This window comes from Hemicordylus capensis, chromosome 16 (assembly GCF_027244095.1).
Source record: "Hemicordylus capensis ecotype Gifberg chromosome 16, rHemCap1.1.pri, whole genome shotgun sequence".
NCBI lineage: Eukaryota > Metazoa > Chordata > Lepidosauria > Squamata > Cordylidae > Hemicordylus > Hemicordylus capensis.
The window spans coordinates 11,943,662-11,966,290 of NC_069672.1; the positions used below are offsets into that span (position 1 = coordinate 11,943,662).

The 22,629-nt window shown below is 49.8% G+C and overlaps 2 protein-coding genes across 7 annotated transcripts in view; one reads left to right on the forward strand and one right to left on the reverse strand.

Moving 5' to 3' along the window:
• Positions 1-21,603, forward strand: part of INTS11 (integrator complex subunit 11) — a 44,797-nt gene extending 23,194 nt beyond the window's left edge. For 5 of the 6 annotated variants that reach the window (XM_053281471.1, XM_053281466.1, XM_053281467.1 and 2 more), the window contains 16 exons: positions 720-817; positions 1,105-1,178; positions 1,807-2,035; positions 3,106-3,204; positions 3,865-3,899; positions 4,553-4,691; positions 5,541-5,605; positions 5,703-5,892; positions 6,474-6,557; positions 8,045-8,134; positions 9,073-9,235; positions 9,739-9,846; positions 11,623-11,690; positions 13,500-13,642; positions 15,255-15,384; positions 16,546-16,708. In XM_053281471.1, the coding sequence (XP_053137446.1) occupies positions 720-817; positions 1,105-1,178; positions 1,807-2,035; positions 3,106-3,204; positions 3,865-3,899; positions 4,553-4,691; positions 5,541-5,605; positions 5,703-5,892; positions 6,474-6,557; positions 8,045-8,134; positions 9,073-9,235; positions 9,739-9,846; positions 11,623-11,690; positions 13,500-13,642; positions 15,255-15,384; positions 16,546-16,611 (1,781 nt within the window). In that variant the 3' untranslated portion in view covers positions 16,612-16,708. Of the gene's footprint in view, positions 1-719; positions 818-1,104; positions 1,179-1,806; positions 2,036-3,105; positions 3,205-3,864; positions 3,900-4,552; positions 4,692-5,540; positions 5,606-5,702; positions 5,893-6,473; positions 6,558-8,044; positions 8,135-9,072; positions 9,236-9,738; positions 9,847-11,622; positions 11,691-13,499; positions 13,643-15,254; positions 15,385-16,545; positions 16,709-21,102 lie in introns of those variants that run through there. The other variant, XM_053281469.1, reaches the window with a different exon arrangement.
• On the reverse strand, positions 16,697-21,108 carry LOC128338699 (lysophosphatidic acid receptor 6-like). Its single transcript, XM_053281472.1, has 2 exons — positions 19,937-21,108; positions 16,697-18,250 (listed from the first exon to the last, which is right to left on the reverse strand). Exon 2 carries the CDS (start codon positions 18,066-18,068, stop codon positions 16,998-17,000), a length of 1,071 nt encoding a protein of 356 aa, XP_053137447.1. The 5' UTR covers positions 18,069-18,250; positions 19,937-21,108; the 3' UTR covers positions 16,697-16,997.
• Positions 21,604-22,629: the final 1,026 nt, after the last annotated feature.

Below are 22,629 nucleotides of genomic sequence, written 5' to 3' on the forward strand. Positions count from 1 at the left end.
TCCAACTTAGCCACGGATGTGCTTCCTTATGAAAAGAAGACACACAGAGAGAAATCCAAAGATGTTCCAAACAGTGGACAACACCTGGGTTCATTTGTTCAGAGCGTTCCCTTATAGAAGGCAATGTTGCTCTACCTTTTTCTTTGCCCCAGCCTCCCGTAAGAAAAGATCTTACAGACCAGGGAGATTCAAGCAGGAGAAGACAGTACTTTGAACCTCTTGATCCTAAGCACTTTAGGGCTTGAAAGCAGCACTTGATGTCAACCCAGCTTTCCCCCGTCCTCATTTGAACTCACTCTGCTATGCTTTATACTGCTATTTCAGTATAACATGATAACATGGAGAGTTGGTCTTGTGGTAGCGGGCAGGAATGGCCCCCTTTGCTAAGCAGGGTCTACCCTGGTTTGTGAGACTACATGTGTGTGCACTGTAAAATATTCCCCTTAGGGGATGGGATCGCTCTGGGAAGAGCATCTAGGTTCCAAGTTCCCTCCCTGGCAGCATCTCCAAGATAGGGCTGAGAGAGACTCCTGCCTGCAACCCTGGAGAAGCCGCTGCCAGTCTGGGTAGACGCTACTGAGCTAGATGGACCAAGGGTCTGACTCAGTATATGGCAGCTTCCTGTGTTCCTCTTCCTATGCCTTACGAAGATTTTAAGAGGATATAATTAACGTCTTTTAAAAATTATCTCTTTCTTTCTCTTTCTGTTTTTTTTTCAGGAGCAGGCCAAGATGTCGGCCGCAGCTGCATCCTTGTGTCCATCGCCGGGAAAAACGTCATGCTGGACTGTGGGATGCACATGGGCTATAACGATGATGTAAGTGTGGCCAGTGGTGGGAATGTGGCACTTACGCCCTAGGAGTGCTATCTTTGAAAAAGCTGGGTTGCATCTCTGGCTTGGTGCCTTTTAAAAAAACGGGCATCATTTCTCAAACTCGGGTCCTCGGGCGTTGTTGGACTACAACTCCCATTCTCCCCTGCTGCAACGGAGGGCCATTTTCTTGGCTGTGGGGGTTTCGTGCCTGCGTGCTCCGTTTCTGCCTGGCCAGGAAGGGCAGATCCCAGCCGGAGCATTAATGCTGCCCTCCCTAATATCTCTTCTAGAGGCGATTTCCTGACTTCTCCTACATCACTCAGAATGGAAGGCTGACTGACTTTCTGGACTGCGTGATCATCAGGTAATATTAACAAGGGTGATATTAATATTAAGCTTTGTTTTCTATCTGCAAAATTTTGCTGCTGAGCAAAGAGGCCCCTTTTAAAGTGGTGATTCTCTTGTATTTAGCAGCGGGGGAGCAACTGGCCCTATCTGACCCCAGCACAGCATCCCTCCAGTGGCTGTTGCTGATATCTGCTTTATGTTTCTTTTTAGATAGTGAGCCCTTTGGGGATGGGGGACCATCGTATTATTTATTACTGTATTGTTTCTTTTTCTATGTCGACCACTTTGAGAATGTTTGGTTGTGAAAGCGGTAGATAAATATTTGTCGCCGTAGTATAGTAAAGCAAAGCAGGAGCTCGATCGCTGAGCTACATTCTCTCTCTGAAGTCAGAGCAATAAGTATGAACATACAAATCTGCCAAACTGAGTCAGACCCTTGGTCCGTCTAGCTCAGTATTGTCAGCACTGGCTGGCAGCAGCTCTTCAGGGTCCTGGCAGGGGTCTTTCCTAGCCAGCCCTAGAGATGCTGCCAGGAATTGAACCTTGGGACCTTCTGCATGCCAAGCAGATACTTTTCCACTGAGCTACGGCCATACGCCTCACAGATTGGTCTGATCGGTCTGTCTGGTTCCGTCCCTTTCCAGCCACTTCCATTTGGACCACTGCGGGGCCCTGCCGTATTTCAGTGAGATGGTTGGCTACGACGGACCCATCTACATGACTCACCCAACCAAGGCCATCTGCCCCATCCTCCTTGAGGACTACCGGAAGATCACCGTGGACAAGAAGGGCGAGACCAACTTCTTCACCTCCCAGATGATCAAAGACTGCATGAAGAAAGTCGTGGCGGTCCACCTTCATCAGACGGTCCAGGTACGGGTGTCTTATTCCGCTTGGCGTAGTTCAGGCGTGCAAGATCTCGGCTGAACGCACACAGCCCCGAATCTGCCTTCGTTTGTCCGAGATGCTGCAGCAGGGGATGATGGGAGTTGTAGTCCAACAACTGCCCAGAGCCACTTTAGAAAGAACATAAGGACAGCCCTTCTGGGTCAGGCAAACCCTAGCCCTAACCCACACGATGATGCTGGGATACCCACAGGCAAAATATGAAGGCCTGTCCTCTCTCCTGCTGTTGCTCCCTTGCCGCTGGTATTGAGAGGCATCTTGCCTCTGAGGCTGGAGGTGGCCCACAGGCACCAGACTAGTAGCCATGGATAGACCGTCCTACATGGCTCTGTCTAAGCCCCTTTGAAAGCTCCCCAAGCTAGTGGCCATCACCACATCCCGTGGCAGAGAATTCCATCAATTAATCATGCGCTGTGTGAAGAAGTCCTTCCTTTTGTCGGTCCCAAATTTCCTGACCCTTCAGTTTCATGGCATGGAAAGAGGAGAGCTGGTCTTGTGGTAGCAAGCATGACTGGTCCCTTTAGCTAAGCAGGGTCCACCGTGGTTGCATTTGAATGGGAGACTAGAGGTGTGAGCACTGGAAGGTATTTCCCTCAGGGGATGGAGCTGCTCTGGGAAGAGCAGAAGGGTTCATGTTCCCTCCCTGGCAGCATCTCCAAGACAGGACTGAGAGAGATTCCTGCCTGCAACCTTGGAGAAGCCGCTGCCAGTCTGTGAAGACAATACTGAGCTAGATAGACCAAGGGTCTGACTCAGTATATGGCAGCTTCCTATGTTCCTATGACCCCTGGTTCTAGCGTTGAGAGAGAGGGAGGAAAATTTTCTCTCCGTCCACTAGTTTTATACACCTCGATCACGTCTCCTCTTTTCCAAACTCCTCTTTCCCAAAAGGGCGGTATATAAATCAAATAAATATACAAACTCACCCGGTCACCACCGTGTCCGAGAACCCCTGGGCTAGCAGACTGGCCTCTTATCACTCTGCCTTCTTAATGACACTCTAAATATTTCTTTTTGCCTTGTTCTGTGATTTGCAGGTGGACGACGAACTGGAGATCAAGGCATACTACGCTGGGCACGTCCTCGGGGCGGCCATGTTCCAGATCAAAGTGGGCTGTGAGTCCGTAGTGTACACCGTAAGTGAGTTTTGGTGTTGTTGTTTTTACACCGTTCTGCGTTCCCCTTTGAGCCCGATGTGTTCCAGCTACCTGCAGTCTGGACGAATGGATTTGAATCGTCGTCCCCGTCGCTGACGACAAGGGCCCATCTTAAATCGTGGATTTAACATTCCATTTGCTATGGAGATGCTTCCTAAACGAAAGGGCATTTCCATTGGTTGTCATGATGAGCATGGGAATGTAGCAATTTAAAACCGAGGAGACTTTCGGCCCTCTCAGTCTTTAGGGCTTAAAATATAGTTCAGTGGAAGAGCATCTGCTTTGCATGGAGAAGGTCCCGGGTTCAATCCCTGGCAGCATCTCCAGGTAGGGCTGGCAGAGGCTCCTGTCTGAAATCTTGGAGGGCTGCTGCCAGCCCGTGTAGGCAGCCAAGTGCTAGATTGGCCCAGGCTCTGACTCAACATACGGCAGCTCCGTATTTTTTTCCTAGCACCACGAGGGCAGGTCATAAGTTCAGTGTTAAGCATTTGTTTGCATTCAGTCCAGGTTTCATATTAAACCAGGATTTTTAAAAGAAAGAAACTATAACCGTATTTTTACATACATACATACATCCCTCCCTCCCTCCCCTCGGCCTGTGATTCACTAAAAATATATTTGTTTTTTGTTCTTCATCAGGGTGACTATAACATGACTCCAGACAGACACTTAGGGTAAGTGTGAGAGAATCCCAGAGACGGGGAATTTGCTCTTTCAGGAAGGGTATGGGGGATTTATCTTCACCTCCATGCAGGGGTGTGGTGCACGGCTGAGAGCAAAGGCTGTGATCCTGGGTGTGCTTACCTGGGAGCAAGCTTTGTGTTCGCAGCAGAATTTGCTTCCAAGTACACATACATATAGAAAGGGGCTGGGTCCTGGCAAGCAGAAATTTTGGCTTGGCTACTGAGGCCAGCCCAAATTTCTAGAACCCCGTTGCTCTTCTCACAAAAAAAGCCTTGAGCAATTTCCAGGAAAACCCAGGGCTCAGATGGCAGCTTTTTGTGTTCCTAACCTGGTGTAAAAACCATCGACATCCACTCTCAGCTGTTGGATTCTGTCTAAATCTGAAACCGCCGTTCTCCAATACGGAATTCGTTGCTTGCTGGGCCCCTAAATACTATGCAACATTGCATGTTCTCTGTTGCATGTTGCAATCAAATCTTGTTGGCTCTCAAATGCACGGACCCTGCACTGCACGCTTGGAGAACATCCTGTGCCCGAATTCATAGAGAAGGATTGTAAGGGCGGGAGCAGATTTCTATCAAGCACTTGGTGTCTCCTGTTGGAACACAAACCACCATCGAGCACTCAGCGTCTCTCTCCTTAGGGCCGCCTGGATTGACAAATGCCGCCCCGATCTGCTGATTTCGGAGTCCACCTATGCCACGACCATCCGAGACTCCAAGCGCTGCAGGGAGAGAGATTTCCTGAAGAAAGTCCACGAAACGGTCGAGCGCGGCGGGAAGGTAGGATGGGCTAGTGGGCGGATTTCTGGCCACCCTGGGAAATTTTGAAGCTGTGCAGAAACCGGCAGGAGGTTCCTCAGAGAGAAGATTCCACCTACTCACAGCTGATCTTCCGCTGCCATCCGTGGCCCCCACAGATTTATTTATTTATTCAATTTATTTATGTGTCCGATTCAGCCACGTTATTTGTGTCCGATTCGGCCACGAGACAAATGTGTCCGATTCGGCCACGAGACAAATGTGTCCGATTCGGCCACGAGAGGTGGTGTTCCTTCCGCCAGTAAGAATACTTGGTGAGACTGTGCCATGGTAGGGATGGGTCTGTACCTCAGTGGCAGAGCCCAGGTTTAGCATGCAGATGGTCCCAGGTTTGATCCCTGGCGGCGTTAGCAGGTCGGGCTGGGACAAACTCCTGCCCGAAACCTTGGAGAGCCCCTGCCAGTCAGTGTAGGCAGTACTGCTGCTACTACAAATATGTTTCTATACTGCTCTACAACCCAAGTTCTCATAGTGGTTGACATAGAAAAATAAATAATACATAAGTAAGATGGTCCCCTGTCCCCAAAGGGCTCACAACCTAAAAAGCGAAGTTAGATAGAACCAAGATTTGGGGATGGGGCCGTCCCTCCGTCGCAGAGCGTCTGCCTTGCATGCCGAAGGTCTCAGGTTCGACCCCTGGCAGCATCGCCAGGTAGGGCTGGGAAAGACGCCTGTCCGAAACCTTGGAGAGCTGCTGCCAGTCTGTGTTGACCGTCGTAAGCCAGGTGGACCAAGGGTCGGACTCAGTATGCAGCCGCGGCCTGTGCTCTTGTGAACGCGACTTCTAGCCCCACGCTTTCTCCCCCGCAGGTCCTGATTCCGGTGTTTGCGCTCGGTCGTGCTCAGGAGCTCTGCATCCTCTTGGAGACTTTCTGGTAAGGAGGTTTTAGCTCCCCGGTTTCCCTCCCTCCCCTCCTCTCTGCCCAAATTGTGCCGGGGGCTGGCTGAGCTCCCGCCTCCCGCCCTCCGCAGGGAACGGATGAACCTCAAGGCCCCCATCTACTTCTCGACGGGGCTGACGGAGAAGGCCAACCACTATTACAAGCTCTTCATCACGTGGACCAACCAGAAGATCCGCAAGACCTTCGTCCAGAGGAATATGTTCGAGTTCAAGCACATCAAGGCCTTCGACAGGGCCTTTGCTGACAACCCCGGGCCGATGGTACGTGCCGAGGGGGGCTATGGGGGCCCCAGAGGCTTGGTGGCGGGGTTGGAGGAGATGGAAAGGCCAGGGGGCTGGTCTAAGCCAGGGATGCAGAACTTTGCTCCCCACACACAGGAACGTAGGGAGTGGCCGTATACTGAGTCAGACCCTTGGTCCGTCTAGCTCAGTGCCGCCAACACTGATTGGCAGCAGCTTCTCCAAGGCCACAGGCAGGAGTCTCTCCCAGCCCTACCTGGAGATGCTGCCAGGGATTGAACCCGGGACCTTCTGCATGCAAAGCAGACGCTCTGCCACCGAGCGATAGATAAGCCTGATGTCTATGCATCTGCCAACCTGAGTCTGACCCTTGGTTCATCTAGCTCAGAGTTTTGGGCACTGGCTGGCAGCATCTCTCCGCAGTGGGTCTTTCCCAGCCCCACCGGGAGATGCTTTGCCCCTAAGCTACAGCCCCACCCCATCCAGATCTTGGACTGCCACTCTTTTCCTCCCTGGCTGCAGAAGATGGTGGCTGGAGTCCGCGAGGCAGCTGAAGGGCTGGAATTGGGCAGGCCTGGTCTAGGTTTTCTTTTGCTTCCTAGGTTGTCTTTGCCACTCCAGGGATGCTCCACGCCGGGCAGTCCCTCCAGATCTTCAAGAAATGGGCCGGCAACGAGAAGAACATGGTAGGAGAAGTTTCCCGGCGTCTAATTCTCTCCCTCCTGCTCTCGCGAGGCCCGCGGTTCACACCGCCTCTGGGATGCGGGTGACTCAGAGCAGATTCAGTCACCGGCCGCCTCCTGTGTTGACGCTGCTCTTTTAGTGGGAAGCTGCCGGCATTTCTAACCGCTCGAGACATCGCTCTGTTGTGCTCCCGTTGGGCTTTTGAGTCACAAGAACGGCTCTTTTGGATGAGAACATCAGTCCGTACAAGCCAAGGAAGAGAGTTGATCTTGTGCTAGCAGTGGCTAATAATCAAGGATGATGGGAGTTGTAGTCTGGAGGGCCGATGTCCAGCTCTGGTGTAGGCCCGGCTCAGCCCCCAGCAGGTCATTATGGAGATGACCATCCGCTGCCCACCTTCTGGTGGTCAGAGGTAGACTGCTCCTGAACCTAGAAGTTCTATTCTTTTCTGAAATATTGTGCGTAATGATCAGATAGTCCCACTTTCTAGGCTTTTATTTAATTATCTATCTATCTATCTATCTATCTATCTATCTATCTATCTATCAAGCTAGGGTTTCATCACAGCATGTTTGTGGCAGTGATGATGCAGGGTTCTTGCTAATCTCGCTCTAGAAGGAGGAGATGGCTCTCGGTTTGACACCTACGCTCCGTCCCTGACGCTTAGGTCTGCTGGCTATGCATCCTTTTCTGAAAGGGCTGCCTTCAACAAGACATTGACTATGAAATTGACACTTTTAACCATTTATCATCATCATCATCATCATCATACATAAATGAATGACTAACAAATATTTATATACTGCTTTCCAACAACAAAGTTCTGAAAGCTTATATGGAAAAAGAAGTGAGATTTCGTTTTTTTTGTCTCCCCCAAAATGGCTCACAGTCAAAATATCAGGGAGCAACAGCCACTTGAAGGATGCTGTGCAGGGGTTGGATAGGGCCAGTTGCTCTCCTGCTGTTAAATAGAAGAGAATCGCCGCTTTAAAAGGTGTCTCTTTGCTCGGTTCGCAGGGGTGGTTCCCACAACACTGTGTGCCACGGGAGGGCCTGAAGATGGTGCCCTGCCCCAAAGAGCTTACAGTCTAAAAAGAAGCACAAGGGCGACCCCAGCAACAGACACTGGGAGGGGTTGCTGTGCTGGGATGAATAGGAATAGTTTTTCTCCCTTTCTTTAAAGGGACCCAGCCCTTTAAAAGGGCTTCTTGACCCAGTGAATCAGGAGAATTTGGGGATTCCCTGCCCCAAAGAGCTTACAGTCTGCAGAGAATACACAGGAGATCCCAGCAAGCAGTTGCTCTCCCCTTGCTGAATAGAAGAGCCCCCCACCCTCATTAAAAGGTGCCCCTTTGCTCCGTCGGCCGGGCTTTGAAAGGGGATACTCTGTCTTGAGCGGCTTTATTGGCCAGTTTCTGCTGCAAAACGTAGATGGAGCAGGCGTGCTCAGCGGACCAGCCCTCCGTGTGCCTCTGGCTTCCCTCTGCAGGTGATCATGCCGGGATACTGCGTGCAAGGCACGGTGGGCCACAAGATCCTGGGCGGGCAGCGCAAGCTGGAAATGGAAGGCCGGCAGGTGGTGAGTGGCGCGTCCGGGAGAAGGGGGTCCCCAGCTGGGCCCAGCGGCACTGTCTCCGGGGACCAGCCCTCACAACGAGCATTCGTCCCCCAGACACCCCAGCTGGCTCGCATCCTAACAGGATTGACTCTGTTGGATTTGCCCAGCCACTTATTTTATTTTTAAAAGACGCATCTGAGGCTGTTAGATTCAACATACCTTAAGGATGAGTATACAAACGGAAGTTGCGAAATTATTTCGTTCGGGTTAACTGAACTTGTAAGAGCTGTTGGACTGTGGAACAGCCCGCCTCATGCTGTAGTGGGCTCTGCTTCACTGGAGATTTTCAGGCAGAGGATGGACTTTCAGGCAGAGGCTTGGGGATGCTGTCACAGTTTCCTGTGCTGAGCAGCGGGGTCGACTAGAAGACCCTTAGGGACCCTCCCAACTATGAATCTCTGGACTAGGAAAGACTAAGGGGAGAGAGGAGAGCCGTTTTTAAATATCTGGCCGTGTAGGAGGAGGCGTGGACTTGTTCTCTGTGGCTCCCAAAGGCAGGACTAGGACCAGTGGGTTAAAGTTACAAGAAAGGAGATTTAGGTGAGACCTTAGGAGGAATGTCTTAATTGTAAGAGCTGTTGGCCAGTGGAACAGCCTGCCTCATGCAGCGATGGGCTCTCCTCCTTTTCTAGTTTCCTCTGTTTCCAAATTCCAAATGGAGGTTGGGCGGCCTTTGATAGGGATGCTGTAGCAGACTTCTGCACTGAGCAAGGGGGTTAGACTAGAGGATCTCCCAGGGTCCCTCCCAGCTCTTGTTGGTATTATCCCATTGTGTTGTATTTCCATTGTATGTTTATAACTACTTTTGGACTGGTCACTGACTCTAATAAAACGACTGACTGAATTTTGTGCATTATTAAATCCCTATATCCTGTTTCCCCCGCTCTTGCTCCTTCTAGTTGGAGGTGAAGATGCAAGTGGAATACATGTCCTTCAGTGCCCATGCCGACGCCAAGGGAATCATGCAGCTGATCCGACAAGCCGAGCCCCGGAACGTTCTCCTGGTGCATGGCGAGGCGAAGAAGATGGAGTTCCTGAAGCAGAAAATTGAGCAAGAGTTCCGTACGTAGGATGTCCGCTTTGTCTCTGAGCATCTCTTCTTACGGGGAGATGCCAGGATCTTTCTTTGGTATATTCCTGCTAAGATTAATGGTAATGGTTTTGATAGCCAATTCACATCAGGCCTCGTTCCTAGCAGGACTGTTTCAGATGGAAATTCGTTAGACCTAGGAAGACGACTGTGATGCCTATCTGGGCTGGAGAGACGGGGCCTTTTTAGTGGTGGCAAGTCAGTTGTGGAATTCTCTCTCTTGGAGTATTCAGTGGATGTTCAGCCAGCCAGGGCTTTATCGCCCTTTCAGTGCCAGACATCTCTAAGCTTTTAAAGCAGGGTTCCTCAAACTTGGCTCCCCAGCTGTTGGACTACAGCGCCCATTGTCCCCTGTGACAATGGATGATGGGGTTTGTAGTCCGACTTCTGAGGACCAGTATTGCCGGTTCGTACGAAGTGTCGTTCCACACCGTCCCCCTCTTGTGTTTTTCACCCCCTTCCTTTTCCTCTACAGATGTCAACTGCCACATGCCTGCCAACGGAGAAACGGTGTCCATTTTCACCAGCCCAAACATCTCCGTGGACGTCTCGCTCGGGTTGCTGAAGAGGGAACGCTCCATTGGTAACGTATCGGACGCCCGACAGCTGCTGCCATTTTTGCGGGGGACTCTACAGACTGTATACTGTATGTCATTTAGTTCTGTCTGCTTTGGAGTCCTTGATGACTGTAGGCTGCCTTGCAGGGGAGCAACAGCAGGAGAGGAGACGTGCCGTCATCTCTTGCCTGTTGCAGTCCCAAAGGCATCTGGTGGGCTACTCTGGGAAACTGGGTGCTGGATATACTGAGTCAGACCCTCGGTCCATCTAGCTCAGTATTGTCTTCACAGACTGGCAGCGGCTTCTCCCAGGTTGCAGGCAGGAATCTCTCTCAGCCCTGTCTTGGAGATGCTGCCCGGGAGGGAACTTGGGACCTAGATGCTCTTCCCAGAGCGGCTCCATCCCCTGAGGGGAATCTCTTCCAGTGCTCACACATCTAGTCTCCCATTCAAATGCAACCAGGGAGGACCCTGCTTAGCTACGGGGACAAGTCGTGCTTGCTACCACAAGACCACCTCTCCTCTACTTTGTAATAAAGATGCTCAGTGGGAGGGAAGTACAATGCTGCAAGAGCTGGTCTTGTGGTAGCAAGCATGAGTTGTCCCCTTTGCTAAGCAGACTCTGCTCTGGTTTGCATTTGTATGGGAGATGTGTGAGCACTGGAAGATAATCCCCTTAGGGGATGGAGCCGCTCTGGAAAGAGCAGAAGGTCCCAGATTCCCTCCCTGGCAGCATCTCCAAGATCGGGCTGAGAGAGATTCCTGCCGGCAACCTTGGAGAAGCCACTGCCAGTCTGTGAAGACAATACTGAGCGCGATGGACCAAGCGTCTGACTCCGTAGAAGGCAGCTTCCTATGCTCCCTATGATCCAAATCGATGGGACTCAAAAATATTTTGGGGTGGAGCATGCTCTGCAAAGCACAATATTAACAGAATGGACTGAGTGACTGCTCAGTTACAGCTGTTGCTGGGACTACAACTCCCATCATCCCCAGCCACAGGGGCCAGTGGGGGTGATGGGATTTGTAGTGCAGCCCTGCAGTAGGGTAGAGAGACGAGGGGTTGTGTTGAAGTTTTTGTGAAAGAATAAGGAAGTCCCAAGTAGCACCTTCTTATTTTTGCACTCGCGTTGGGACTCTGCACTGGGAATTCAGCCGTATCGCATTCTGGCCGTATCGCCCTGTGATCTCGCCTCGGAGACGAGCAGCCCCTCTTAACATGAGAGCCCCGGGGAGGGAATGGAAAATCTGACGCCGAAAAGAAGAGGGCTGCGGCGATGGTGTGCTCGGCTAGGGTCTCTGAGTCACAATTCAGTCACAATTCAGGTTTGTGGTCTCCTGAGCGGCACTCATTTCCTGACTTGTAGAGAAACCCTGTAGTGTGGCAACTGTGGTCCCCAGCACGCCTCGCACTGGAAAGGTTTTTTGGAACGACGGTACAGTCTGGGGACTGATCTTGTAAGACCCGTTTGGAGGGCAGAATCGATCGATAGATGGTCGTGATTCAGTCACTGACCAGAAAAGTGTGTGCGTGGTGGTGGGGGGGATGTACATCCAAATATCAAGAAAAACATCAGAGCATAACCAGCAGTCATAAAGGTAAAATGTGCTGTCAAGTCAATTTCATCATCATCCTTTATTACAGTCCTAGACCAGCATAAAAATACATGTTAGAGAATGCGAGTAAATAAAAGTGGAAATGATCTTCTTCGTGATGATCCTCTGCTTGAGAACAAGCGTAGCTCGCTCTTAAGCCACAATCCAAAGTGAATCTCTTCTACCCTTCCCTCTTCTTGGTCCAGCTCCAGGTCCCTTGCCGGACGCCAAAAAGCCAAAGCTCATGCACGGGACCCTGATAATAAAGGACAACGTAAGTGAAAAGGGGAAGGGGGATTTTACCAGTGTCTTGGCTGTTCTGGTTAGCCCAGTGTTCGGATACCCGCTTTGCCTGCAGAAGGTCCCAGGTAGGGCTGGGAAAGAACCCAGCCTGAAATCCTGGCGAGGTGCTGCCCGCCAGTGTTGACAATACTGAGCTGGATGGACCAAGGGCCTGGCTCGGTTTGGCAGCTGTACAAGATTATCAGCTTGGTGGCAGGATGTCTGCTTTGCACACAGAACGTCCCGGGTACGGCTGGGAAGCCTGCCTGAAACCTTGGAGAATTGCTGCCAGTCAGTGTTAACAATACTGAGTGGGATGGGCCGAGAGTCTGACGGTAGAAGGCAGTTTCACTTGTACATGGGAGAATCAGTAACTCTGTGGTAGAACATCTGCTTTGCATGCAGAAGGTCCCGGTTCCAGTTCCTGGCAGCATCTCCAGGCAGAGCTGGGAAAGACTCCTGCCTGAAATTCAGGGGAGCCTGCTGCCGGTCAGTGTAGACAGTACTGAGCCAGATGGATCAATGGTCCGACACGGCATTAGGCAGCTTCCTATGTTCTTAAACCCAAGAGAGCTGCTGCCAGTCAGTGTAGACGAGGCTACTCTAAGTAGACCAAAGGCCTGACTCAGAAGGCAGCATCCTATGTTCTTATGAATGGATCCAGGCAACCTGTTGTGAAGGGCCCTCAACCTCTAAGGTGCTCCACTATTCTACTTTAGCAAGCTAGATTTTTGTACTTTGCTTTTTTGGCTAGAGCAAAAGATAAGGTTTTTCCGTTGCCAAATGCTTCCATCCGCTGATGCTGCAGCACCTGCAGTGCTATAATTATCCTATTTTCAAAAGCAGTTGTTAAAGAGTTCTTGCCGCTGTACAGAGATGCGGAAACAGAACAGCTCCCGCCCACAGCTCTGAAACTCGATAGACGGGATGCGAAACGCGTGAGGGGCGGGAGCGGGGGAATCGGGAAACGAGAGAGATGCGTTTATTATTTATTTAAAATATCCCCACCTCGCCCCTCCAGTACGCCACTGTTCGGGGAACCAACCCGCGCTAAAACAATCTCGAAGCCAAGGAAACAGAAACGGACTAAAAACAAATCGCAGTTAAGGAACTTGACGTTCCGTGTCCCGTGTTAAAAGTTAAGAAGTTAAAAGCTTGAAAACCCACCAGATACCGTTACAGCTAAAGTGTCGAGGGACCTTTCTAAAAAGAGGGGTCTTCGGCAATTTTGTAAAGACCCTCCGGGAAGGCGTTGCAAAGCCAAGGGGCCAGAACCGAAAAGGCCCCGTCTCTAGTTCCTGCCAGACGGACCTCCGTTAGTGGCAGAGCCTGGGAGGCTGAACGGAAGCACCCCCCTTAAGAAATGTACCCGCTTCCGTCCCAAACCTTTAGCTCAGGTACTCCGAGATTGTGTGTGTGTCCACGCGTATGTGTGTGTGCATTCCCTTGGCTTTGGGACTACAACTTCCATAATCCCCAGCTACAGTGGCCACTAGCCAGGAATTATGGGGATTGTCGGTGGGAGGGCCAAAGTTGAGCAGGCCTGCCATGGGGGGTACTATAGCGCCTCCTGTTGGGAAGACCTGTGCTCAACAATCCCAAGAACTTGCTTTTCTCCTTCCTTTTTAGAGTTTTTCAGCCATTATTTTGTGGGGCAGATTTCGAAGAATTGCTGGGGGAAGACTCCCAATAGACGCACCGAAATTGGCTCATTTTGTGGGCATCACATTTTGTCGAGAGTCCGGCCATCTTTCTGCACGTTGGTTCATCTGGCTTTTTTTCTCTCCTCCTCCCTGGGCAGAGCTTCCGCTTGGTCTCTCCCGAACAAGCCCTCAAGGAACTTGGGTTGGCGGAGCACCAGCTGAGGTTCACCTGCCGCATCCATTTCCAAGACCCCCGCAAGGAACACGAGACGGGGCTTCGGGTCTACAACCACCTGAAGAGGTCGGGACTCTCTCTCTCTCTCTTTCTCTGTCTATAATGGCTTATTTGGGTTTGTGTGGGGCGAAGGCCTCTTTGCGATTCCCGAAATCTCTCTTAAGGAATTGTGGGATAGTTCTTGTGGGTGTGGGGGAAGCCAGTCTTGGGGGGGACGCTTCTTAACTACAACTCCCATCATCCCCTGCCATTCTGGCTGTGGATGATGGGCGTTGCAGTCCCAGAACCAAGAAGTTCCCCAAGACCAGGGAAAGGCATCGTCAGAGCGGTGGTGTTCCCCCATCCATGAACCAGGCCCACAAATTTGGGTCGTCGATACCATCTCGGAGATGAGTAATGAGAGATTTTTGGCAACCTTTACACCCCCCTGCCCTAGAGACGGAAGAAAGTTGATCGCTTTGTGGCACTTAACAGCTTTCTCTGTGTTCTTACCCCTTCTTTATCCCGGCCCCCCAGCAGTTAGGGCACATTTTGCAGTCCTTTTTGCACAGAGGAAAGCATCGAGAGTCACAATGAAGAAATGGTTGTCCTCGCTCTATGGTGGACTCTTTGGAGGGCAGTCCTATTTCCATTCCTCTGACATCGATAAGAGTTTTATAGTGGTGGTTGCATTTTTCAACTTTGGAAAGCTAAATTTTAAAGCACCCTTGCAAATGTGCCCTGCTCCAAGGCAATCCAGTTGCAGGGGAGTCACAGCCGGAGAGAGGGCACGCCCTCAACTCCTGCCTGTGGCTTCCAGCAGCATCTGGTGGGCCACTGTGCAAAACAGGATGCTGGACTAGATGGGCCTCCTTGGGCCTGATCCAGCAGGGCTGCTCTGATGTTCTAATCCAGGGATTCTCAACGCTGGGTCCCCAGAAGTTACTGGACTTCAGCTCCCATAATCACCAACCCCAGTGGCCTTTGGTTGGGAATTATGGGAGTTGAAGTCCAATTACACCTGGGGACCCACACGTTGAGAATCCCTGTAATCTAATCTAAGCATGATCACACGCTGAAAGTTTGGCAATGTGATCCCTTCTTTTCTGTCTCTAGGGGTGTAGTCGTTGTCAGAAACCACAAGGATAATCTGCCCTTCCAAGTGGTACTGACTACCCCAGCCACCTTCCTGAGGACTAGGAACTTGCTTAGGGCTTCTCAGGAGGCTGTGAATTTAATTTCCTGAGAATACACGCTGGCCTTCTTAGGAAGTTGAATCTGCACTCAGTACCAGCCTATCCTTCCACACAGCCATACACAGAACCTTTTGGATGTGTGCAGAAATGCGGCGTCATTTTGGCACTAGGATGTTTTGTGTGGGTTTTCTGCTTAATTTAAAAAAGCAGCGGCAAAATTTGGTTTCCTTTGGTTGACATTGAAAATGCAAGTTTCTAGCCCTCAAGCTGATCGAGGAGCTACAAACCTGGGTGACAACAGAACGCTGCAGAAATGAAAGCAAGAGCTTTCCCGAAGTGCAGAATTGTTTTAGGTATTTGTATATTTGCTTTACAGTGAATGTTGGCTCCTAAAGAGCTCAGAATGCACCCACAAAAAAGGATCAGTTAGGGCAGCCTCTTTAAGGGTAAAGGAGGTTTGTGGAAATGGTTAACGTGCTGTTTGGGGGGGTGTTTTCTCCTAGTATCCTGAAGGATTATTCTGTCCAGCATCTCTCGGACGCCTCCATAATGGTCGAATCCATCCTGATCCAGGTCACAGTGCAGTCAGAAGATCCTGCAACCAAACTCCTGCTGGTGTCGTGGACTTACCAGGTGAGGTTTTCATTTCTAGTGATTGGCAGCGCGTGTGTTGATCCAGCCCGAGTCACGGCCGATGCACACGGTGTGCCCGATACACTGTGCAACACAACTGAGCAATTGGCCTAGTGTGGATTTTGCTTTTTCTGCCCAAAGGCAAGGATTTAGGCGTAACGTCAGCACTGCGGCCTTAGCCCTTGATTCTCGGAAGCCTTTCTTAGCGTGTGTCTGACTTTTGTCCGTGTTGTGTTAAGTGCATTTTTGCAGTCATGAGGACTAGGGACTTGGATTTTTTTTAAAAAGGCAGCTGGGATTCTTAGGATGCTGAATTAGGCTCTAGGTATCTGGTTCATTGCATCGAATCCCCGCTGTGATTGTGGGGAAATGTGAATGTTATAAAGCCATCCGATAACTGTTGTATTGTGTGATGCATCAGGGGCCAGATTTATCGGTCAGTGCTTGCTTACTCCGGGCTTACCAGATGCACGAACTGACTCAACGGAAAAGCAGTTATAGCATAGAATGATAGTGTCAGAAGGGATCCTAGAGGTCTTCTAGACCACCCCCCTGCAGGAATCTGCTGACAGCTAGAGTCTGAAAATCTCTGGAGAAGGAGAGTTCCCCCCCCCACGGCATGAGGCAGACTGTTCCACCGTCCAACTGCTCTTAGAGTTCGGAAATGCCTAATGGGGGTGTCTAGCCTGAATCTGCTTCCTTGTAATTTCAGTCCATTACAAGGACTGAAAACACACCCCTGACTGGAAGCTCGGGCACAGAGGGAAGAACCATCCCTGTCTGCTTCGTCCCAAGCATTCCGGGGTAGACTTCCTCTGAACATGGAGGCTCTGTTTAAGCCATCGTGGCGCATAAGAGCTGCCTCAGACCTCTCTAGCCCAGCAGGAGTTGTAAGACAAGGTTGCTTCTCTGTTTCGTGTTCTCTGGTGTTGGGTGTGCAAAGGCAGACTATATCTATACCTGGAGGTTCTCCTGGCTAGCAGCTGTTGGCAGATCTATTTGCCAGAAAACTAAGCTCCTAAAAACAAATTACGTGCCCTCACCCCTTCCTGTGCTGTGCATTCTTTAATGGAATGACGTAAAGTTTCCAACCTCAGATTTGTTTTTTAAAAGGCAAGTTGAGATCACGGTTAATTGTGTCTGTCTGATTTCTGCACACAGGATGAAGAGATGGGCAGCTACGTGACTTCTCTGCTCAAGAAGGCCTTGCCCCAAATCACGGCGTAAGACTTCGTGGGAAGAAGTGACATCAAGGAACCATGTAAATATATTTAAGTGGTGGAGGGGTGTGTGTGTGCTTTAAAATAAATGACGTGTCGTTTCAGTATTCCTGGCCTTTATTGTCACAGCTGGCTTATGCAGGTACAAGTTAAGAAGCTGCCTCCTGAGTCAGGCCCTTGGCCTCTCGAGCTCAGTATTGTCAACACTGACTGGCAGCAGCTTTCCAAAGTTTCAGAGACAGGTTTCCCCCCGTCCCTACTGGGAGGTGCTGGGGTTTGAAGTTGGGACCTTCTGCATGAAAAGCAAGAGCTCTCCTCCCCTCCCACTCAAGATGCGTCGGCTGCTCAACAGAGCAAACTTAAACACACACCCCACTCTCTGCCCAGTTCCAGTCAAAGCGCCCCAAACGCCTTGGGCATCTTCAGCAGTTCCACCCCGGCTCCCGCCTGCCCGGTCCTTTGGGCCGACCTCTGTCCGGATCGGCTCGTACCGGCAGCCGGGCGCTGGCGATCCTGCTCGCCGCGGATGGCGTAGACCTCGACCGTCTTGGTTCGGAAACGGAACGGCCAGCGCCACCGCTTGCTGGTCGCGGTGAAATAGTACAGGACAGGGTTCAGGCAGCAGTTGAGGCTCACCAGCGCCATGGTGACCCGGCGCATCCTGTAGATGGAAGCGGCGAAGCGGCAGTTCCGGATGAGGCCCACCCGCATCAAGAAGTGGAGGAGGTGGGTGAGGTGGAAAGGCAGGAAGCAGGTTACGCAGATCAGCAGGATGAGGCCGATGGTCCCCAGCGCCTTCCTCCTGCGGGCGCTGCGGGGGATACGCCGGATCCGGCGGGCGATCAGCGGGTAGCTGACCAGGATGACGGCGAAGGGGACGGCGAAGCCGAAAACCAGGGCGCAGACGTTGAAAGGCATCAGGCGGCCCGTCCAGGCGGCGGCGGCGAAACTCTCAAAGCAGGCTGTCGCGTTGCGGACCCTGGCATCGAGGGGCCCCCCCAGCACCAGCGGCAGGGTGATTCCCGCCGCCGCCGCCCAGAGGGCCGCGGCGACCAGGCCGTAGTGCCTGCCCTTGACCCGGACGTACGCAAACGGGTGCAGGACGGCCACGTAGCGGTCGACGCAGATGCAGGTGAAGAAGGCGATGCTGAGGTAGATGTTGAGGAAGAACATGCTGCCGGTCAGGCGGCAGGCCAGGTCCCCGAAGACCCAGTCGTTGTGATGGAGGTGGTAGTGGATCTTGAAGGGCAGGACGCCGACGAAGAGGGTGTCCACCACCGCCAGGTTGACCAGGTAGACGTAGGACCGCGGGGGGTCCGCCGCGCGGCAGGTCAGGAGGTACAAGGCCGCGCCGTTCTCGAGGGAGCCCAGGACAAAGACGGCGCTGTAGATGGCGGTGAAGAGGGTGTACTGGAAGCCCGCTTGAAGGACGCAGGCCCCGCTGGCGAGAGTCCCGTTCTCCATTTCTCAAGAGCCGAGGTCCGTCAGCATCTCATTCCCCCCCCAATCGGCGGCAAGGCACGTCGAGGTCAAATCCGACACCTTGGCATCTCGCCGTGTCGGACTCGGATTTTGTCCGACACAAAATTCAGGGGGCTTCGGTCGGCGTGGGCAGGTGAACAGGAGAGGCGTCGCAGCAAGCACAGCTGTGGAGGACAGACAGAAGAATGGGGAGTTACTGTGTTTGCCCAAAGACTGTATTTACCCGAATCGGAGAATGAATTCAAGATGATACCGTATTGACCTGAACCGAAGACCGGACTGAATTTTAAGAGGACCCCTTTAAAAAGGAGATGGCAAATGCAGGTTATACCTGCATTTACTCGAAAAGAACCGGACTCTGCATTTGAGACGACCTCCTGATTTCTAATCCCAAAAAAATTGGGGGGTGGTGTGGGGACTAGTCTTGGATTCAGGTGAATATAGTAAGATGGAACTTGCATGTTGGCCATGAGTATACCTCTAGGGACACGCAGCAGGGGGAGATTGTAACCAACATGCTTTGCTTCTGGAAGAGTCACTGCTTTCCATGCAGAAGGTCCCAGGTTCAATTCCTGGGAGCGTCTCTAAATAGGGCTGGGGAAGACCCTTGACTGAAACCTTGGAGAGCTGCTGCCAGTCAGAGTAGACGATACCGAGCGTGGTGGGCCAGTGGTTTGGCAGCTTTCTCCATCCCTGGAAGAGAGTGAGGCCTGAAGCGCCCCTTTTTATACATAAGATGTCTGTATTGCAATTGCTTTGCTTTCTCCCTACTTTGAAAAGCTGCGAGGGGCCCCCCAAATTCCCAGCTCCTGTTCTACATTTGGGTTTAGGAGGGAGAAGAATTGTACTGGTTTTAACTGTGGATGGAAGAGGGAGTTTTAGGAACATAGGAAGCTGCCATATACTGAGTCAGACCCTTGGTCCATCTAGCTCAGTATTGTCTTCACAGATTGGCAGCGGCTTCTTCAAGGTTGCAGGCAGGAATCTCTCTCCTCCCTCTCTTGGAGATGCTGCCAGGGAGGGAACTTGGAACCTAGATGTTCTTCCTAGAGCAGCTCCATCCCTTAAGGGGAATATCTTAAATGCTCACACGTCTAGTCTACCTTTCATATGCAACCAGGGCAGACCCTGCTTAGCTATGGGGACAAGTCATGCCTGCTACCACAAGACCAGCTCTCCTCTCCGAAAGAAAACAGGGTATTTGATTGGGTATGTTTTGTTTTGTTTTTAATGGAGGGAACTCAAATTGTGTTGATTGGTTTGTGGGGGGAATTCGAGGGGGAAAAGAATGCAGTTCAAGTGAAGTTGTTCAGTGAGAGTTGGTCTGTGGGAGGAGAGCTGGTCTTGTGGTAGCAAGCATGAATTGTCTCCTTTGCTAAGCAGGGTTTGCCCTGGTTTGCATTTGAATGGGAGATTACAAGTGAGCACTGGAAGATATTCCCCTTAGGGGATGGAGCCGCTCTGGGAAGAGCATCTAGGTTCCAAGTTCCCTCCCTGGCAGCATCTCCAAGAGAGGGCTGAGAGAGATTCCTGGCTGCAACCTTGGAGAAGCCGCTGCCAGTCTGTGTAGACAATACTGAGCTAGATGGACCAAGGGTCTGACTCGGTATATGGCAGCTGCCTCTGTTCCTAAAAGGGAAGCCGTTATTGTCACGGCCTCCATGGGGGCTTCCCAGGTGGGCCTCTGTGGGAAACGGGAGGCTGGGTTGGATAGGTCTTGAGCCTGATCCACCAAGGTTGCTCCTAACCTTTTCTTACTGCCCGGCCAGTGATCTGCAACTTGGCGCACTCACAGCCCAAACACAGCTAAAACATCCGCGCAGCAGAAGCCAGCAAGAGAAGCAACTTACCTTCCGATGTGGTCTTTGGTTCCAGTGTTCTGCCGTCCAGTCAGTTTCTCTTTGGAGGTCTCAGGGGTGTCACCTCCCCTCTTGATTTCCGCCTTGTGACCTTTTTGGGTGCTTTGAGCAGCTCATGGCCCCTTCTGCAAGTGTGGGTGGGGGGGAGGAAGCCGCCTCCACTTTTCTTCCATCCTCCGAAGCCACAGGAAGTGAAGAGAGCACAGTCCCGGAGGTGAGTGTTGCAGCGGAACCCTGAAACAGGCACCCAGCTCTGCTCGGCTTCTGCTCCGCTGCACACAGCTCTGGACTGAAATTTCCACCCGCTCCATAATTAGGGAGTCGGACAATTTAAACATCTGGGTTCGTAAGCCTTTTTAAAAAAAACCCTCTAGTTCTCATTCCCGTTCAGCCAGTCACTTTTCAAAAGTAATTTGGTAACTTCTTAAAGCCCCCCCCCCCGGCTGCCACCCCATCTTGTGGCAGGGAATTCCATAGGTCAATTATGTGTTGGGTGAAAAAGCACTTCCTTTTGTCGGTCTGAAATTTCTTGGCAATCAGTTTCATGGGACGACCCCTGGTTCTAGTGTTCTGTGAGAGGGAGACAAATTTCTCTCTCTCCACTCCATGCGTAATTTTATAGACCTCTATCATGTCACTCTTCAGTCACCTTTTTTCTAAAATAAAAAGCCCCTGATGTTGTAGCCTTTTCTTGTATGGAAGGTGTTCTAGGCCCCTGAATATCTTGGTTGCCATCTTCTGCACCTTCTCTAGTTCTATAATGTTCTTTTTGAGGTATGGTGACCAGAACTGTATCTGCAAAAAAACCCACAAATCCGTTAGACAAGATTGGAAGACTCTTGGAAAAAATACAACAATTTGGCCAATTGGCTGGGTTTTATATAAATAAGACTAAAACGAAGGTCTTGACTAAAAATATGGATCAGAAATCTAAGGATAGATTCTTTGAAATAAATTAGTTGAAAGTGGAGAAGAAAATTAAATATCTGGGGGTTTGGCTAACAAATAATTCTTTGTTGTTCTCAAATAATTATATTAAAATATGGAATACAGTGAAAACTGATTTACAAAGATGGTCTAATATGAATTTGTCTTTAATGGGAAGAATCTCAGTGGTGAAAATCAATGTCTTGCCTAAAATGTTATTTCTTTTTCAGACTATTCCTATGATCAATACCTTAACTTGTTTTAAGCAATGGCAGAAGGACATAACTAAATTTGTTTGGCAAGGGAAAAGACCAAGAATTAATTTTAAGAATTTAACAGATGCAAAGGAAAGAGGTGGTCTTACCCTACCAGACTTAAGGCTGTATTTTGATGCTGTTTGTTTGACGTGGTTAAAAGAATGGATAACATTAAGAAATCCTAGAATACTTGATTTGGAAGGATTTGACAGAAGGTTTGGGTGGCATTCATATTTGTGGTATGAAAAAAGTAAAATACATAAAGACTTTCTGAATCACTATGTAAGAAGTCTAATGAGGGTATGGGTAAAATATAAAAAATGGCTGGAACCTAAAACTCTGTTATGGGTATCTCCGATTGAAGCTTTAGCACGTAAAGAGGTAAATATCCAATCACAATGGGATACCTATAGGGATCTGTTATACTTTCAAGAAAAGGACTGTAAATTAAAAAGTCTAATTGAAGTACAAAATTTGGTTAGTGATTGGTTTCAGTACCATCAGCTGAACGAAGTTTATAGGAAGGATCTTAAAGTTGGATTTGAGGATCAGGTCTCGAGGTTTGAAAAAGAGCTGTGTGAAAATGATGAAAAATTAGTTTCAAAAATGTATAAGCTCTTGCTTTTGGAGGAGACAAGAGACGAAGTGGTTAAAACGACTATGGTAAAATGAGCTCAAGATGTGGGGTGCAATATAGAAATGGCAGCTTGGGAAAATTATGGAAAACTGATTTAAAGTTCACTGCATGTTATGTTTTAAAAGAAAATTATTATAAAATGATGTATAGGTTGTATTTAACACCAAAAAAACTGGCATTAATGTATAAAAATGTTTCAAACAAATGTTGGAAATGTGGACACTCTGAAGGAACCTTTTTTTCATATGTGGTGGACTTGTAGGAAGGCTAAAGCATTTTGGGACATGATATATAATGAGTTAAAGAAAATATTTAAAATGACATTTCCTAAGAAGCCAGAATCCTTCCTGCTGGGAATAACACAAGGAGTGTTTTCTACAACTAATTTAACATTCTTTATGTACGCTTCCACGGCGGCCAGAATAATATATGCACAGAAATGGAAGAGCAATGAACTGCCTTCAAAAGAAGATTGGCTGATAAAAATTTTGGAATATGCGGAGATGGCAAAACTTACAGTACTGATGAGATCAAAATTTAGAATGTTTCAAAGAAGATTGGAAACCATTCTTATTGTATTTAAAGAACTGTTTTCCTAATATGGATTTTACAACAGGGTTTGAAATTTAGTAATATTAGCAGGTCGAGTAGATCAAAATCGTGTTTGTAAGGTTTAAATCTATGTTTTGAATTATTATTATAGCAAGGGTTAATTCTATAGTTGGTGATTCACGAGGAGGTGTGAGCGGGAAGTCCATATTTAATGTGTTGTGAATGTTTATTGTTGAAATTAATAAAAGTTTAATATTTTTAAAAAAGAACTTTTGTATTACTGAACTGTTGAACTTTGGAACTTTTGAAAC